At 47.5% G+C, this 18516-nt stretch overlaps 1 protein-coding gene across 1 annotated transcript in view; it reads left to right on the top strand.

Moving 5' to 3' along the window:
- Positions 1–18178, top strand: part of ZC3H7A (zinc finger CCCH-type containing 7A) — a 188786-nt gene extending 170608 nt beyond the window's left edge. Inside the window, exons 21-23 of the mRNA XM_075317930.1 lie at positions 8563–8681; positions 11824–11987; positions 13842–18178. Of these exons, the coding sequence (XP_075174045.1) occupies positions 8563–8681; positions 11824–11987; positions 13842–14031 (473 nt within the window). The 3' untranslated portion in view covers positions 14032–18178. The remainder of the gene's footprint in view (positions 1–8562; positions 8682–11823; positions 11988–13841) is intronic.
- The last annotated feature ends 338 nt before the right edge of the window (positions 18179–18516 follow it).

Genomic DNA, 18516 nt, shown 5'->3' with positions numbered 1-18516 from the left:
GCTTCCATAGCCTTGTAATGAGATAAAAACTCCTGTTACAGGGTCACGGCAGGGGGTCATCCTGTGTCCATTGTGCACAGCTAATCTAATCTCCATATCACAGGAGATGGCCTTCTGCTGGGTGAGTGGAACACAGACCAGTTCCTCTGAGGCTATGTGCGCACTTCATGCAGTTACGCTGCGCTCTGCAGCGCAGCGTAACTGCATGCGTCCTGCGTCCCCTGCACAATCGATGGAGATTGTGCAGGGGCCGTGCGCACGTGGCGTCTTAGAGCGCAGCGCTTCGGCTGCTGCCCGGAGCACGCGTTCTAAGAAGTGACATGTCACTTCTTCCGTGCGCTTTGCCGGCAGCTCCTGCTCGGTCTATGGCAGGACCTGCAGGCAGAGCGCATTGAATCGGCTTTTCTTTTTTTTTCACTACGGACATTTTCTGCAGCGATTTGAAGCGCACGTGTGCTCTTCAGATCGCTGCAGAAATTTCTGCAGTGACTGTACGCAACGTGCGCACATAGCCTGACACTTATCTGCTAAACAAACCAGTTATCCCTGTGGTAACTTTTCTGATGGAAGGATCTGTGTGAAGGAAAGGGGGGGGGGGTGACACCAGGAGAGGGCTTACTGACTTGAATATCATGATTTATCGTCATATCTCCGGATTTACCTCACACAGACCAAATAGTACTCTCTCTCCTTCTGGTCCAAACAGTACTTTCTCCTTCTGGTCCAAGCAGTACTATCTCCTACTGGTCTAAACAATACTATCTCCTACTGGCCCAAACAATACTCTCTCCTACTGATCAAAACAGTACTTTCTCCTGCTGGTCCAAATAGGACTCTCTACTACTAGTCCAAACAGGTACTCTCTTGTTGGTTCTAAACAAATACTATCTTCTACTGGTCCAAAAAGTATCCTCTCCTGTTGGTCCAAACAGTACTCTCTCCCAGGCTGATAGCAGAGACAGCAGGAGAAGAGAGGGAGGACTAAGGCTGGGTTCACACATAGCGACAGCGACAACGACATCGCTGTTACGTCACCATTTCTCTGACGCCTCATTGGGGGACACAGGACCATGGGTGTTATGCTGCCTATCCATAGGAGGACACTAAGTAGATGCAAAAGCATAGCTCCTCCTCTGCAGTATACACCCCCTGGCTGGGCCAGGCAAGCTCAGTTTTAGCTTAGTGTCTATAGGAGGCACATCTCTGCAGACTACTGCAGCAAGAATTTTTTGTTTTTAGAGGGCGAAGGTTCCTTCGGGGACTGATTTCCCAAAACCATCAACAGGCGGGAACGCGGAGTGTCGCCTCCCTGTACCCCTTCTTGCTACGCTGGATCCTGGGCTGTTACTCACTGGACGACAGGTCTCATGACACTGATTTTCCAGAGCAGATGAAAACTTCCTCAGTCCTCTTGCAGGCTCTGAGTTGATGTTCGCGCCGCACCAGCGTGACCAGACTGCCAACTCCACAGGAGCTGAGGTGAGAATTCCGATTTTTCCAGAGCCCCAGAGCATTCCTCAGTCCCTCTGGCAGGCTCTGAGTTGATACACGTTCTGTGACCGGGCACAGCAGGCGTCAGAATCTACACACTGGCTCCCTGACAGGAAACTGGAGCAAAGGTCACACTGACTGGATGCACATGGGCTGTGATTGCAGACACCTGCAGAGCATTCCACCTGTGGCGGGGGAGGGGACAACTCCCTGGACTAAGTGCACCCGCAGCTGCGGTACACTTATAGAGGTTTATCTGTCCACCATTGTTGTATAGGGCTGGAGGGGGGAAGGGGAGTCCCCTTCCCACCATTTTTTTGTTTATTATATTTTCTCATGCCTTCTTGTCAGAGCTAAGCCCTGCCCCCTACGACACTCAATAAGCCACGCTCCCTCACGAAAGCGCGCGTAACCCTCCTAACACAGGATCTGCAGAGCATTGCTCCCACTTGTTGTGATCAGAGCCTGTGGGCGTCTCTCAGAGCTGGCTTCCTCCTTCCCACAGGAACTGTGGCGCAGGAGGGGGAAGGGGTCATCAGGGTTCTGGATGAGTTATAGCCTCACTTGCATATTAACTCTGCAGAGCATTGCTCCCTCATTACAATCAGAGTTTGTGGCTCATCAGCCAGGGGCTGCAGTCACATGTTTTATGCCCTGCACAGCTACAGCAACAACTATAAGACTATTAATGTATCCTGCCACGCTGAGCTACTAGGGGATGATAGCACCTCTTCCTTCTGTGAGTCCAGTGCCTTTGTAGCCCCCCGCCACCCCGCAGCAACCGCTGCCAGCCCAGAGCCTACGGCTCCCAGTCCCCCGGAATGGGAACAGTTCCCAGAACCTGGTGCTGGCTATGTAACATCGTCCTACACCCCTCGGGGCCCCTGGACAGAATGCAGCCTGATGACACCTCTATAGAGGGTCCTTCTGATAAGAATCAGCCCTCTGCTTCACTGGTTGCAGATCAGAAAAAGGGCATGACCCCATGGGTCTCCCTCTGGGGTTCACAGATGGGGTTCTCCCACATGTTCCGCGTTCTCTGAGGAGCCGGAGGAAGGGGAATGATGTTTGTACCGGGATGATTCCTTGGTTTCAACCTCCCCGAGCGATCAAGCTGCGATGGACTCCCTTATTGCAGCAATCTACCAAAACTCTGCATGTGGAAGATCTCCCATCCACTACTACTGACCCTGCGGTCTCCTTCAAAGGGTGAAGAAACTTCAAAAAAAAAAAAGAGCTTTTTGACGCCGCTTCGGTATCCGTAAACTCATGGAGTCCCGGTACCCCTTTGGCTTAGCTGTCTCTAAGGGCTGAGCCGATCCGGCCTCGGCGGACCCTCACCCAGCTTCTGCCTGCCTGAAGGACCCTCCTGTCTTTTACTTGATGGATCCTCCTTCAAGGACCCGACAGACAGACAAGTGGAGCAGCTTGATCGCTCTGCCTCGAGGCCGCGGGTCCCTCTCCCCTTCCGTGTGGGTTGCACAGGCACCAGGAATACCAGTTTTCCTCAAACCCTCACAGATGTAACTGTTCACATTGCTGCGGCGGCGGAGTACCTCATGCAGGCCTTCCTCGGCGCTGCTACCTGCGCAGTTATTGCCACCTCAAATACCATAGCCATCCGTAAGGCCCTCTGGTTCTGATAATGGAGAGTGGCCTCGGTCTCTAAGAAGCCTCTCGCAGTACTCCTTTCCAGACCGATGGTTTGCCGATCGTCTGGACAGGCTCTTTTTTTTTTCTTTTTTTCTGACGCCACGAGAGGAAAAGAGTACCTCTCTCCCCCAACTCTAGCCCAGGATGTTTTTTTACTAGACACGCAGGGCCCGACCTTCTCAGCCCTCCCAGAGTCCACCTCGTCCTGGCAGTCTAGACAAAGACCGAAAAGTCTTGTCCTTCTCCATCTGGGCCGCCGCCTCAGACCACAAATGGGTGTGATACCTTGTGTCTTCCGGTTACCACATTGAATTCTGGACCCAATCCCCTGGTCAGTCTTTTCTCTCAAACCCCCCCAAACGCTCCAAAACACCACGAGGCCTTCTCCTCAGCAATCCACTCCCTCCAAACGGCGGGGGTGATGGTACCGGTTCCCGACGGCGAGAGGTTCAAGGCTATACCTATCGTGGTCACCAAAGAAAGACAGGTCAGTTTGTCCCATCCTGGACCTCTAACACCTGAGCAAACATGTGCACGTAAGGAGATTCAGAATGGACTTCCTAGGGTCCATTATTACCTTTATGGTCGAAGGAGAATTCCTTGCTTCCCTAGCTATCAGGGAAGCGTACCTGCACATACCCATCGCTCCAGCTCACCAAAGTTTCTCCGCTTCGCGGTTCAGGACTTCTTGTTTTCATTTGTGGCCCTACCCTCGGCTCTGCCACAGCACCAAGGGTCTTAACTAAGGTCATGGCGGCCGCCATGAGTGCCCTTCACGCCAAGAGAGTGGCTGTTCTGCCTTGCTTAGATGACCTCCTCATCAAGGGCTCAATCAGCGTGCAGATCTCTGTGGGCACCCTATCCCGCTTAGGGCGGCTTCTGACTCCAGTCAAATCATCCCCGGTCGCGTCAAAATCCGTCACCTCCCTGGGCATGTCCCCGGACACTCTTCGGGGCTTGATATTTCTCCCTCAAGTCAAGGCGACCGCTCTACAACAAGCGGTACACTGCCCTCTACGTACTCCTGTCACTTCATACGATTCAGTATGAGAGTGCTAGGTACGATAGCGGCAGCTATAGAGGCAGTGCTGCTCGCTTAGCCACACCACCGCCCACTGCAGCTTGCGCTTCTAGCTGCCTGGGAAAAGAGCCCCTTTTCCTTGGACGAACTTTTCACCTGACACCTTCAGTCAGGTATGCGCTTTACTGGTGGCTTCAGTCCTCTTCCATATCGAGAAGGAGTTTTTCTCCCCCAAGTGGACTGGCTACTCCTGACCACGGACGCCAGCCTCTTAGTCTGGGGAGCAGCGTACTGGCTCCACACTGCTTCGGGACGTTGGACACCCCAGGAGTCTTCCCTTCCCAGAAATCATCCTGAAAATCAGCGTGATCTTCTCGCGCTCAGGTCTTTCCCCTTTTCTGCTAGCAGGTCATTTGATTCGGGTCTAATTGGACAATTCAACAGCTGTGGCCTATGTCAATCAGCAGGGAGGTACCAGCAGCAAGACCGCTTATCTCGAGGTCCTCAGGATCCTCACCTGGACTGAATCGACGGGGGTCTGTGTTTTCAACGTTACACATACCGGGAGTAGAAAACTGGGTGGCGGACCTTCTAAGTCACCAAGGCCTGGCCGCCGGAGAGTGGTTTCTCCACCCAGAAGTGTTCCCACACATCTGCACTCACTGGCGTACACCAGACGTGGAATTAATGGTGCTCTACAAATAATAATAAATTAATCTAATGGCCTCAAGGTTGAACGCTAAGGTACCCGCGTTCTTAGCCAGGTCACGTGACCCACAATCCATTGGCGCGGATGCTCTAGTCTCCTGAAGTCGTTTCCGTTCAACTTACATGTTTTTCGCCTCTGCCCCTGCTGCTGCGGGTAATCAGGAAGATCAAGGCAGAAGGAGTCCCGGTGATACTAATAGCACCGGACTAGCCCAGGTGCGCCTGGTATGCTGAATTGGTACAATTGCTCATGGCGCCTCGTAAGCATCCCAGACTTGCTGACCCAAGGGCCCATTTCCCATCAGAACTCCAGAGCCCTGAAGCTGACGGCCTGGCCATTGAGACCTGGACTTTAAAAAGAGGGAGATTCTCTCCTGCGGTCATCTCCACCTTGTACAGTGCCCGAAAGCCAGCCTTCATCCCATATTTACCACCGTACGTGGAAAAATTTTCCTTTTCCAGTGCAGGGAATCTAATGTCCAACCTATGCCTCTGGCGATCCCCAGAATTCTTGATTATTTTTTTTTGCAGTCAGGTTGCAAAAGGGGTTGGCCCTCAGCTCCCTTAAGGGGCAGGTTTCATCTCTCTCAATATTCTATCAATACCGCCTAGCTTGCAATCCGCAAGTCAAGACTTTCCTCAAGGGTGTTTCCCATCTAGTTTCCCTGTATAAACGGTCGCTGGACCCATGGGACCTCAATCTCGTTTTGGACGGTATCCAGAGGTCCCCTTTTGAACCTCTTAAGGAATCTTCTCTTGCTCTTCTCTCCTGGAAGGTAACCTTCTTAGTGGCGATTACGTCCATCAGACAAGTTTCGGAACTGGCATCACTCTCTTGCCGCAAACCCTTTCTGATCTCTCATCAGGACAAGGTGGTTCTACGCCCCCTTCCGGATTTTCTTCTGATGGTTATTTCCCCGTTTCATATGAACGAGGACATTGTTCTGACTTCCTTTTTGGCCACACCCAGTCCATAGGGTGGATAGGTTTCTACATTCGCTAGATCTTGTGAGGGCTCTCAGATATTACGTACCCAGGACAGCCCCTTTAGGAACACAGACTCCTTGTTCGTCATTCCTGAAAGGCCTAAGAAAGGACAGGCAGCTTCATAGGCAACGCTGGCTCGCTGGATTCGCTCTGCGATCCAGGAAGTCTACCGTTTGCAACTTAAGCCCATTCCTAGTGGGCTGCGGACTTATTCCACGCAAGCAGTTGGCGCCCCTTGGGCCATTAGGCATCAGCCTTCAGTGGAACAGAGGTGTAAGGCTGCGACCTGGTCTTGCCTACATACTGTTTCAAAGCATTACTGAATCCATACCCAGGCTTCGGCTGAGGCGAACCTAGGTAGGAAAATTCTGCAAACGATAGTGGAGTACCTATCTCAGTAGGCGCTCCTGGCTATCTGGGACTGGTTCCTAGTCCTTGGGTTGCGTTGTTTGTTTACCCACCCATGGACTGCTTTAGGACGTCCCATGGTCCTGTGTCCCCCAATGAGGCGTCAAAGGAAAACGGATTTTTGTGTACTCACCGTAAAATCGTTTTCTCTTAGCCATCATTGGGGGACACAGCACCCACCCTGTTGCCCTGTTGGGCCTTGGTTCTCTCAGTACCTTATTTGGTTATGACTCTTCTTTTCTCGTGTTCCTCTGTTGAGAAGTTTTTACTGTTTTTTTTCTCCTACTGCTTGTGTACTAAAACTGAGCTTGCCTGGCCCGGCCAGGGGGTGTATACGGCAGAGGAGGAGCTATGCTTTTGCATCTACTTAGTGTCCTCCTATGGATAGGCAGCATAACACCCATGGTCCTGTGTCCCCCAATGATGGCTAAGAGAAAACTATTTTACGGTGAGTACACAAAAATCCGTTTTTTCTGTGACGTAACAGCGACCTTGTAAGTCGCTGTTATGATCGCTGCTTAGCTGTCAAACACAGCGACGTAGCAGCGATCATAACGTCGCTACATGTGCAGGGAGCCGCGCACACTGCTTAGCGCTGGCTCCCTGCACTCCTAGCTACAGTACACATCGGGTTAATTAACCCGATGTGTACTGCAGCTACATGTGCAGAGAGCAGGGAGCCGGCACTGGCAGCATGAGAGCGTCGGAGGCTGGTAACGAAGGTAAATATTGGGTAACCACCTTGGTTACCCGATGTTTACCCTGGTTACAGCTTACCGCAGCTGCCAGATACCGGCTCCTGCTCCCTGCTCGCTTCATTTCGTCGCTCTCTCGCTGTCGCACACAGCGATCTGTGCTTCACAGCGGGAGAGCAGCAATAAAAAAACGAACCAGGGCTGTGTGTAACGAGCAGCGATCTCACAGCAGGGGCCAGATCGCTGCTCTGTGTCACACACAGCGAGATCGCTAATGAGGTCACTGCTGCGTCACAAAAAACGTGACTCAGCAGCGATCTCAGCAGCGATCTCGCGGTGTGTGAAGCACCCCTAAGGCTGGTCAGGTCCAGTCAGCACCAGAGCTATGCAAAGCTAAAAAGTATAGGGCCTGCTCATGTTACATGCTTCTTGACTAGATAACCGACTGCAGCTTGGCCATTAACCTTGGCAATGAGTTGTGTACACTATGGAATTAAAAATCCCTTTTAGGGGTAGATCTCCAAGTTGCTTCTTTTTACAAATACATTGCAGTTTTACCCATTTATACGTTTGAGACAACCCCTTTAATGAAATGTTTAAAGGGAATCTGCCACCAGGTTTTTTCTACCTCTTCTGAGAGCAACATAATGTAGGGACAGAGACCCTGATTCCCAGATATCTTTCTCTTGTAGCTCTGCTTGCTATCAATTTTATATCATCACTGTTTTCTCTGCTGCAGATCTAACAGTGCCCAGAATGCTAAGCTCTGTATAACCTTGCCCACACCATTGATTGGAAGCTTTCGTATACACTATATATTGACACAAAAGCTAATCAGTGATCGGTTCGAGTTAAGGTACCGTCACACATAACGAGATCGCTACTGAGTCACGGTTTCGGTGACGCAGTAGCGATCCCGTTAGCGATCTCATTATGTGTGACATCTACCAGCGATTAGGCCCCTGCTGTGAGATCTCTAGTCGTTGCAGAATGGTCCAGGCCATTTTCTTCAAAGGCGATGTCCTGCTGGGCAGGACACATCGCTGTGTTTGACACTCTGTGACAGGGTCACAGTGACTGCTGAGATTGTTATACAGGTCGCTACTGTGACCAGTATTGTTCCTGCATCGTTGGTAAGAACTGACTGTGTGACATCTCACCAGCGACCTCCCAGCGACTTACCGGCGATCCCTATCAGGTCGCATCGTTTTCAGGATCGCTGGTAAGTCGTTGTGTGTAACTGGGCCTTTACTCACAGCATGTTAGGAGACACCTAGTCCTCTAGTGATAATCTCCTGCTGATAAAACATTGAATTTATTGAAACCGCAAAACACACCGTAGTAAGTGACACATCGCTGGAATCAGGGGTTTTGCCCCTACATCATGCTGCTCTCAGATTTCATGGGAAAACCTGCTGACGGATTTCCTCGAAAGTAACCAGTCCAATTCCAGCTTTATTCTTAATTCAGATGGTCAAAAAAAGAGAGCCGGTAACCGGTTGCCTATCAGCCATTTTTGCGTGTACCAGTGATCATCGTCTGATGATGTGCTTACGGTTATGTGTGAATTGAATTGTAACATTCTCACTTTCTGCTCAGTTCAGGATATGGAACAGTTGAATGAAAGGCTGAACAGCAGAAAAAGTGCAAAAGAGAATGAGGCTTCAAGTCAAGTGAACAAACAAATCCACCTTCCCACCGACTATGCAGAAACTGCAGTAAGTTGCTTTAATTTGATTACATTAATCCCTCAGAAAGTATCAGAAGTTGCACTTTATACTACATTTTAGGTTTTTATTTTAGATTTTAACCCTTTGAGGATGGCATATAGAGGGAGAACAGCTAATCAAGGTCTCGTGATTATTTTTTTACTCACCATGCAAAAATACAAATGTTTATTCCTGATATTTTTTAAAGGGAACCTGTCAGGTTAGAACTCTTTTTTTTTTTTTTTTTGACCTGACAGGTTCCCTTTAAAAATATCAGGAACGAATCTGAAATGTAAAGTTCGGGGTTCGTACCAGACGCAATTTGTCTGGGGCTCAAACTTGAGCACGAGCTTTCTGGGGTGACTTCAGTCTGCTATATTTAGGCTGGGATGGGCCAAATAACCATTGATCTGATCTTCCCAGCCTGATAATACTAGCCTTCAGCTTGCTGCTTTTACTTGGCTGGGTATCAAAAATAAGGTGAAGCGCAGGCCTTTTTTTTTTTTAAAATATCTATTTAAATAATTGAAAACAAACAAAAAAAAACTGCCTGGGATGTCCTCTATTTTTTTTATAACCAGCAAAGATAAAGCTCAAAGCTGAGGGTTGCAGCCCACAGTTGTCTGCTTTAGGCTAAGTTCACACGTCCGTTTTTTCCAGTGAGGCAGAATCCGGTTTGTGCCTGATGCAACAGATCCGTCTCAGATTGTGTAAAAACTGATGCGACGGATCCGGTAAAAAAACGGATCAGTTGTTTTTTTTTTTTTTTTTTTGTTTTTTTTTTTATGCTGAGAGAGAGAAACCCCATCATCACCACACAAACACTGGCACTATCGCCCCCATCATCACCGCACATGCAGGCACTACCGCCCCCATCATCACCGCACACGCAGGCACTACCGCCCCCATCATCACCGCACACGCAGGCACTACCGCCCCCATCATCGCCGCACACGCAGGCACTACCGCCCCCATCATCACCGCACACGCAGGCACTACCGCACGCATCATCACCGCACACGCAGGCACTACCACACGCATCATCACCGCACATGCAGGCACTACCACACGCATCATCACCGCACATGCAGGCACTACCGCACGCATAATCACTGCACACGCAGGCACTACCGCACGCATCATCACCGCACACGCAGGCACTACCGCACACATCATCACCGCACATGCAGGCACTCTGGCACGCACCATGACCACACACGCAGGCACTCTGGCACGCATCATCACCGCACACGCAGGCACTCTCGCATGCATCATCACCGCACACGCGGGCACTCTCGCACGCATCATCACTGCACACGCAGGCAGAACCGCACGCATCATCACCACACACGCAGGCACTACTGCACGCATCATCATGGCACACGCCCCGGCACTACCTCAGTGACGTCACCACTGACAGTGCGGCTCACTTCAGTTGCTGCGTGGAGCTGATAGAGAGCGGTGGTGTTCTACTGCCGCTCCTGTCAGCTTCATGTAGCAGAGCTGAAAGCGTCGTTGGACCTCTGTGGATTACGTCGGACCTGGAGGGGTGTTTGGGGATTTTAATAAAATGGTGAGAGGATGTTTTTTGGTCTTTTATTCCAAATAAAGTATTTTTTTGAGTGTATGTGTTTATTTACTTTCACTTACAGGTTAATCATTGGGGGTGTCTCATAGACGCCTGCCATGATTAACCCCTTATTACCTCGAATGCCACCGCACCAGGGCAATTCGGGATGAGCTGGGTAGAATCCCGGGACTGTCGCATCTAATGGATGCGGCAATTCTGGGCGGCTGCTGGCTGATATTGCTAGGCTGGGGGGCTCGCCATAACGTGGAGCTCCCCATCTTGAGAATACAAGCTTTCAGCCATGTAGCTTTATCGTGGCTGGTATCAAAATTGGGGGGGAACCGCACGCCGTTTTTTTTTTTTAATTATTTATTTTATTTATTTTACTGCAAGATATAGACCCGCCCACCGGCGGCTGTGATTGGTTGCAGTGAGACAGCTGTCACTCAGCATGGGGGCGTGTCAGACTGCAACCAATCATAGGCGCTGGTAGGCGGGGGAAGCAGTGAATACGAGATTGAATAATGGGCGCCGGCATTGTCAAATCAGGAGAAGCCGCCAGAGCTTTGTGACAGCCGTGCAGCGCCATGCTGGTGAGTGGGTGAGAGTGAGTCAGTGAGTAAGAGTGAGTGATTTTCTGACAAGCAATGAATTTATATCACTTCTGGGCATGCTCAGAAGTAAAAACTGGATCCGGTACATGCTTCCGGCGTTTGATGCATGCCACCGGATCCGGCGCGCATAGACTTTCATTATGCACCATGCCGCACAGCGCCGCACCCGGCGCTATGCAGTTTTTTGACGCTGGCAAAAAACGTTCCTCTGTGCGGCTGCCAGAGTGACTATTTTTGCCGCATCCGGCAAAAAAAACCGGATCAAACGCAAGTACATGCGGCACAATCCGGCGCTAATAAAAGTCTATGAGGAAAAAACATACCCGGCGGCAAAAAAAAAACGGATGCGTTTTTCCCGCAAAGCATCGGATTGTGCCGCACAGCAAAAACCTGATGTGTGAACATACCCTTACCGGTGCTGGTTATCAAAAATAGGCGGGATCCCAGGCCGTTTTTTTAATTTTATTCCCTATCCACCTAAAATAGCCCCCATTTTACTTCCTTTTGCAGCCCCTACTACAACCATTTTAGAGCACAGAAGTTCAGGTACCCATTGACTTATATGGTGTCTGGGGTCAAGTTCGGGTCCTGATCCGAACTTTAAGTGAACCCGAAACGCCAGGAGTCCACTCATCCCTAGTGCCAACACTTTCGGCAATGACTGTATTAAAATAGGTATTGCTCCCGGGTCTAGTGTGGGGTCTCCACCCGTGCAGGTTTGGCTGTAGAGTTGACATCATGTTGGCAGTGCTGCAGCCAATCAGTAAGCTTGGTGGCTCTGCCCATGTAGATGGTATGGGTTACTGAGCTCACTGCCAGCCAAACAACAGAGACACCGTACTATGTTTTTTATATCGCTCACAGAATATGGCAGACATTTTTCTGATATTGGACAACTGCTTTAAACTTTAAAGCATCCTTGGAAATTAAATTGTGTAATTTCATCTGTGTGCATTTTCATGTGCAGGTTGATTTTCATTGCTGGCTTTGTGGTAAAAACTGCAATAGTGAACGTCAATGGAAGATGCATATTTCATCAGAAAAGCATAAAGAGAAGGTGTTTCACTCTGAAGATGATCAGAACATCTGGCAGCATCGTTTCCCTACTGGCTATTCTAGCATATGTAAAAAGTAGGTTGTCAAAAAAGATTGATGGTGTTACATCCTAACTGAGACCAGAGGTGCACTGTGCAGTCTGTGAGAAGGGGGACCGGCCATACTTGTATACTGTATCAATAAGAGCCACAAAATCATGTCCCCAACACATTAGGAAAATGATATATTGTCCACACCCTTAAATGTCACAGACTAGACAGACGTTTGGATAGTTTGACTGATATGGGATTTGGCTACGAGTAGGAAAGGTTATGTTATGTCCTAGATTACAAGCGAGCTTTCATCTATGTGTACTGCATAAAAGATGACAACAGCACCATTTACAAAGACTCCTGTCCCACAGCTGCCATTGACTGTATGAAGTCTAGCATTCAAGGCCCTGTACACAGCACATTAAAGAATGTTTCCGATTTTGTGAAACTCCTCTCCAGCGCTGTAGAAAAGCATACTTCTCTGGTGGAATGATGATGATTTTGGAAACTGGCAAACCCCTTTTAAACGGGTTGTCCACTACTAGGACAACCCTTTCTGAGTCAACATGTTTGCCCCAGGTAAAATAATAAAGCCTATACTCACCTGCTGTACTGGCGCCATTCCAGCGGTGCTAAGCATCACTTGGAATTGTGACATCACGCGAGCCCCAGCGCCGGGTTCCTTCTCCCCCACCTTCGTACCAAACGAACAATCAACAGGAAGTGAGTTCAGTCGCAGCGCTCACTTCCTGTTGATTAACTTGTTTGGTCCGATGGTAGCAAGGAGGAAGCCAGCACTAATTAGACGTGGGGCTCACGTGATATCACAACCCCACATGAGCCCCGTACCGCAAGGCGCTGCTCCACTGGAATGGGACCGGTATGGGAGGTGAGAATAATCTTTATTATTTTACCTGGGGCAAACGTGGAATCAGAAGGGGTTGTTCTAGTAGTGGACGATCCCTTTAATGTGATCTGAACAGAGCCTTATATGCACACAGTGCTTGACTTCATACTGTCAGTTGTAAGACAAGAGTGTTTGTATATTGTAAAGCCCTATGTTTTGGTTATGTTGGGGAAAAGCTACAAGCATAGGGCCTGATTTACCCAGCCGAGGCAAAAAGTTTTCTTTTTAGCCTCATATTTGTATTTTGCGGTATAGAAAAGCTGAATCGGGGCCGCTTTTTCATCTTGAAACATCCTGCAAAAAAATGGATACGCTGTATACTTTTTTTTTTGGAGGCAACTTATTCCACTCTATAGGCCCCATTACACGCTATGATTTATCTGACGATCTCATTAGCAATGTGACACGCCCAGATCGTAGTTACGATTTGCCGAGATCGCACATAGGTCGTTTATTAGCGGTCACAGGTAAAGATCTCACAAGCGACGCAAAATCGTTTAGCGATAGATTGTTTGACCAAGGCGGTCGTGTGGATGTTGTTCTTTGTTTGCAGGGTGTCGAACGTACCAATATGTCTGCTGCGTTCCAAACGATGAACAATACTTTGAAAGTAAACGATGTGTCAACGATCAACGATTTTCAACCTATTTGCGATCGTTCGGAGTCGTACGTAGGTGTCACACGCAACGACGTCGCTAACTATGCCGGATGTGCGTCACGGAATCCGTGACCCCGACGACATATTGTCAGATAAATCGTAGCGTGTAACGCCGCCTTAAGTCTACAGAATGACACTTGTAATAGTCTTCTATTGAAGGTACATGCCAGCCAAGAATCCTGATATTCAGTATGCTTTTGACATAAGGCTTTAACACGATCCTTCTGACATTGAGGGGGCATGCTGTGAGCCACATTTACAGGACATATGTTTTATAAAAAAAAAAAAATTGTAGATAATTTAAATTATTTTTCTTGCGCCTTTGCTTGCAGGTTCTTATCTGGCTCCTGTCCGAATGGAGACCAGTGCAACTATGCCCATGGAAAAGCTGAACTCTTGGAATGGGAGGAGAGAAGCAACGTTCTACGTCACAAGCTAGAGCGAGCTCGCAATGATCAGCTGATTAGCCCTGATGATAATGACTTTGGAAAATATAGTTTTTTGATTAAGAATTTCAATTAAGCCTCTGATCACACTGGGAACAAAATACCATGTGGATAAAACGGTGTAAGAGTTACAAAGGTCCTGATACTGTTAGAAGATCAGGCCTGCTCTTCTTTATGTTCTGAGTCATATATAGCAGAACAGCATTTTGTGGATGTAGATCTCTTACGGAAAGGATCATGGTTTGAGAGTAACAAAAAAAAAAAATAGGGACATATAGGAGCAATACTGATAAGTAATGAAGTCAGCATTGCAGACTAATACATTGTTATAAAGCTGGATTGATACACTAAACAATGTCTTTGATTTTGCCAGAAAAGGTTTACACGTTTTTAATCTCTCAATATCTTATTTTATTCCGATCATTGCCATTCCTAACATTGTAATTGAAAATTTTTAGAGTGTATATTTTTATAAAAAAAAAAAATCCAAATATATGAAACTGAATAATACCATAAAAACAAATTCCTAAATTTGTTTTATCCTAAATAGATGCTATATTCCTAAGGCAACCAAATGATTTTGTCTCCAAATGTGAGTTTGGAGTAGTGTAAGGGTATGTGCACATGCAGTTTTTAGAGGAATCTTTTGGAGCTGAGCTGGAAAACATGCAGAAAATACTACTTGCTGTTTAGACGTTTAGTCTTTTGAGTGTTGTTTACTAACTTTAGTTTTTAAATTGTCAAGTGTTGAAAAGAAGTGACCTGTCAATTCTTCCGGAGTTTTTTGCTATGAAGCCCTTCCATACTTAGAATAGAAGTCAAAGGGAAGGCTACAAAGTTCGTGGTTGTCCTTTTTAGCATGTTGAGTATTTTATGAGCCTTTTCACTTTATAAAACTCATTTTAATCATTACTTGAAGGGGTATGCTCAAGTCTGGATGTTATTCGATATTTATGGGATATCGGATAACTTCCTGATTCCTGGGAGTCCTACCGATGGGACCCCAACAATTCCGAGAATCGGCGCTCTAAATAGCCCTGTATGAATGGAGCGAGCAGATATCTATCATGTGCACATGAGCCCCATTCATTCTTAGTGGGATCAGCCGAGCTGTGTCCTCAGCTCTGTCATAAGAATGAATGAATGGAGCGAAAGTGCGCATAGTTGACCACCGCTCCATTCACACGAGGCTCTGAAGGTTGACCACTGCTCCATTCACATGGGGTTCTGAAGGTTGACCACTGCTCTATTCACACAGGGCTCTCAAGGTTGACCACCGCTCTATTAACACGGGGCTCTGAAGGTTGACCACCGCTCCATTCACACAGGGTTCTGAAGGTTGACCACCGCTCCATTCACTCGGGGCTCTGAAGTTCTTGGGATCGGTTGGGGTCCCAGCGGTCAAACCCCTCCAGCGAGCGGGAAATTACTTCCTATCCAGCAGATAGAGTATAACTTCCAAATTTGAGTATACCTGAAAAGGATTTAAAATAAACATTACAAATCATCACCCAGAGAAAGCGCACAAACCTTTACAGAAACATGCCAGGAAAATGTTACCAGAGGCATTTTAGGACAGACAAAATTTACATACAAAGCGCCACATAGAAGGAACAGTTCCTGAAGTGGTGTCTCCTTGATCATCTCAAAAAATTCTGTGTACACATTGCTTAACAGATACTATTTGTAAGGTTTGTGTCTAGACATGCTACAGTGTTAATGTCACATAGTATCAGTGTATATGTGTGTAGCTTTCTAGATAGGACTCCTTCTGATCTTTCCGTTATTCCTGTTTTTAATTTTAGCCAGTTATTGGCAGATCTTTAATGAGTCCGTCACCACGTGAGTATTTTGCATGCAATTTTGAAGTGCGGAGCTCCATATTTCGGGCCGTTTTGATACAAGCCTAACATAGCACATAGTTGGGTTTCATAGCTTTTGACATTTACTAAAATTCTTTTTGACGTTTTATTAAGTGAGTATTTAGAATATGAGCACAATATGCTGAGCTTTACATAGTTGATACACTTACATGTTTAAAAGTTTTCTGGGGATAAAAAAAGGAAATATAATTATAGGTTTCTAAATACTTTGAATTACCAAATCACATTTGTTCTGGCTAATCACTATAATACAATATTCTGGCTAAGATTTTGTTTTTCTGATGTCTTAAAAAAATATGACAGGTGCCTGTGACGCTCCGCTGCTGTGACCTGTAGAGAGCTGGACACTGCGTGGTGTGGGACACTTCTAGGTCAAAGCAGCCGCTCAGAATTCAGAAATGGTAGACAGCAGTGTGTGTAGCTTCTTAGCCTCAGCACTCCTGGTGTCTCAAGGACTAGATCTGAATATCTCCTGCGAGCATGTTACTACACATGAAGGGATATGGCAGAGCTTCCTTCTGCACATTCTTTTTCAGTATAACAACATTGCAGTCATTTTAAAGGGGTTTTCCAGGACTTTCACATTGATAGCCTATTTTCAGGATAGGTCATCAATGTCTGATCGGTGGAAGTGTAACATCTCCCAGCCCCACTGATGAGCTGCTCCTGGGGCTGCCAGCGGTCAAAACTATTCAGTTGCGGAGCTGGACAGCACGGCTCCATCAGCTGAATAGTGGCCCCAGCCACTGTTTACTGCACATCTGGTCCCAATTGATTCGAATAAGGGGGTGAATATTTGGTACCTTGCGCCACCACTGTACAGTTGATGGAGCTGTGCAGCTCCACAACTAGGTATTCTGTCCGTCGGCAGCACTGGGAGTGCCAGGTGTTCCACTCCCACCGATCAGACATTAATGACCTATACTGAGGGTATAGGCCACTTTACACACAGCGACATCGCTAGCGATGTCAGTGGTGAAAGCACCCGTCCCCGTCTGTTCTGCGTCACGGGCAAATCGATGCCCGTGGCGCACAAGATCGCTAACACCCGTCACACATACCTGCCTAGTGACGTCGCTGTGGCCGGCGAACAGCCTCCTTTCTAAGGGAGAGGTTCTTGTGGCGTCACTAAGCGGTCCGCCCAAAAGAAGCGGAGATGAGCGGCTGTAACATCCCGCCCACCTCCTTCCTTCCTCATTGGCGGCAGCCGCAGGTACGGTGATGTTTCTCGTTCCTGCGGTGTCACACACAGCGATGTGTGCTGCCACAGGAATGACGAACAACCTGCGTCCTGCAACAGCAATGATTTTTGAGATTAGAACGACGTGTCAACGATCAACGATATTGTGAGTATTTTTGATTAACGGTCGTTCCTGCGTTTCACACGCAACGACATTGCTAACGAGGCCTGATGTGCGTCACGAATTTCGTGACCCCCAACGACATCTCGTTAGCGATGTTGTTGCGTGTAACGTGGCCTTAAGCCATCATTGTTAAAGTTCTGGACATCACTTTTAATGATCAACACCCTAGACATTACATGATATGATAATTTAAGGTAGTGAGGAATTAAATTATAATGGCAATTAGAGAGGCACCAATGGAAGTTACAGTTGTATAAGCAAATATTTTCTATTGGATTCAATTATTTAACCACAAAACAACCTGAGACATTTTAGATCAGAGTACGAAGGGCTGTATGGAGCTGGCTCAGGGACTGAGCCACCTTCACACCAGCATTTATTGACAGTGGTACATGTCTGGCATCTGTCTCTTAAGGCTATATGCCCACGCTGCGGAAAATGCGCGGAATTAGCCGCGGATTTTTCGCGGAAATTCCACGGATTTTTCAAAAATCTGCAGCACAGCTACTGCTCAGCCATTTCTATGGCATTTGGGAACTGCTGTGCCCACGCTGCGTTTTTTTCCGCAGCGGAAATAATGCGAATTTCCCTGCGGAAAAATCAGCAGCATGTCAATTATTCCTGCGGATTTACCTGCGGATTTTGCCCATGCAAGTGAATGTCAAAAAATGTGAAATCCGCACCTATGCAAAGGTGCAGTTTCCGGGGGAATGCTGCGGATTTAGCTGCAGAAATATCCGCAGATACAGAGTCCCGTGGGCACATAGCCTGACAGCAGTTGGAGCTGTGCTCCGATCACTGCTGTTTACGAATCAGATGCTGCTATCAATCACTGACCTGCATTTCAGTGGCGCAATTGCCGGTGCGATGGTGCTCCATTTCCCGTCGGGATTACTATATCAGCCAGGGGACTGCTACCTTAGTCCTCCGCAGGCTGGGGTTCATTGTACAGAAAATACACTATGTACTACAATAATAGAGTATTGCACTATATACAGTTAGGTCCAGAAATGTGACAGAATTTTTGTGATTTGGACTCTGCATGCCACTATTTTTGATTTCCAAGGAAACAACTGAAATGCAACTGAAGTGCAGACTTTCAGGTTTAATTAAAGGGGTTGAACAAAAATGTAATTTGAAATGTTTAGGAATTGCAACCATCTTTCTACAAAGCCTCCTCATTTCAGGGGTCAACAATAATTGGACAAGTTTACCATAAATAACATTTTAATTTTTAATAATTTGTAGAGAATACTTTGCAGGCAATGACTTCCTGAAGTCATGGACGTCACCAAACTTTCACGTTTGTGATGC

This window comes from Anomaloglossus baeobatrachus, chromosome 7 (genome assembly GCF_048569485.1).
Source record: "Anomaloglossus baeobatrachus isolate aAnoBae1 chromosome 7, aAnoBae1.hap1, whole genome shotgun sequence".
NCBI lineage: Eukaryota > Metazoa > Chordata > Amphibia > Anura > Aromobatidae > Anomaloglossus > Anomaloglossus baeobatrachus.
The sequence above is the reverse complement of the archived record's forward strand: the minus strand, read 5'-3'. Positions and strand labels throughout refer to the sequence as shown.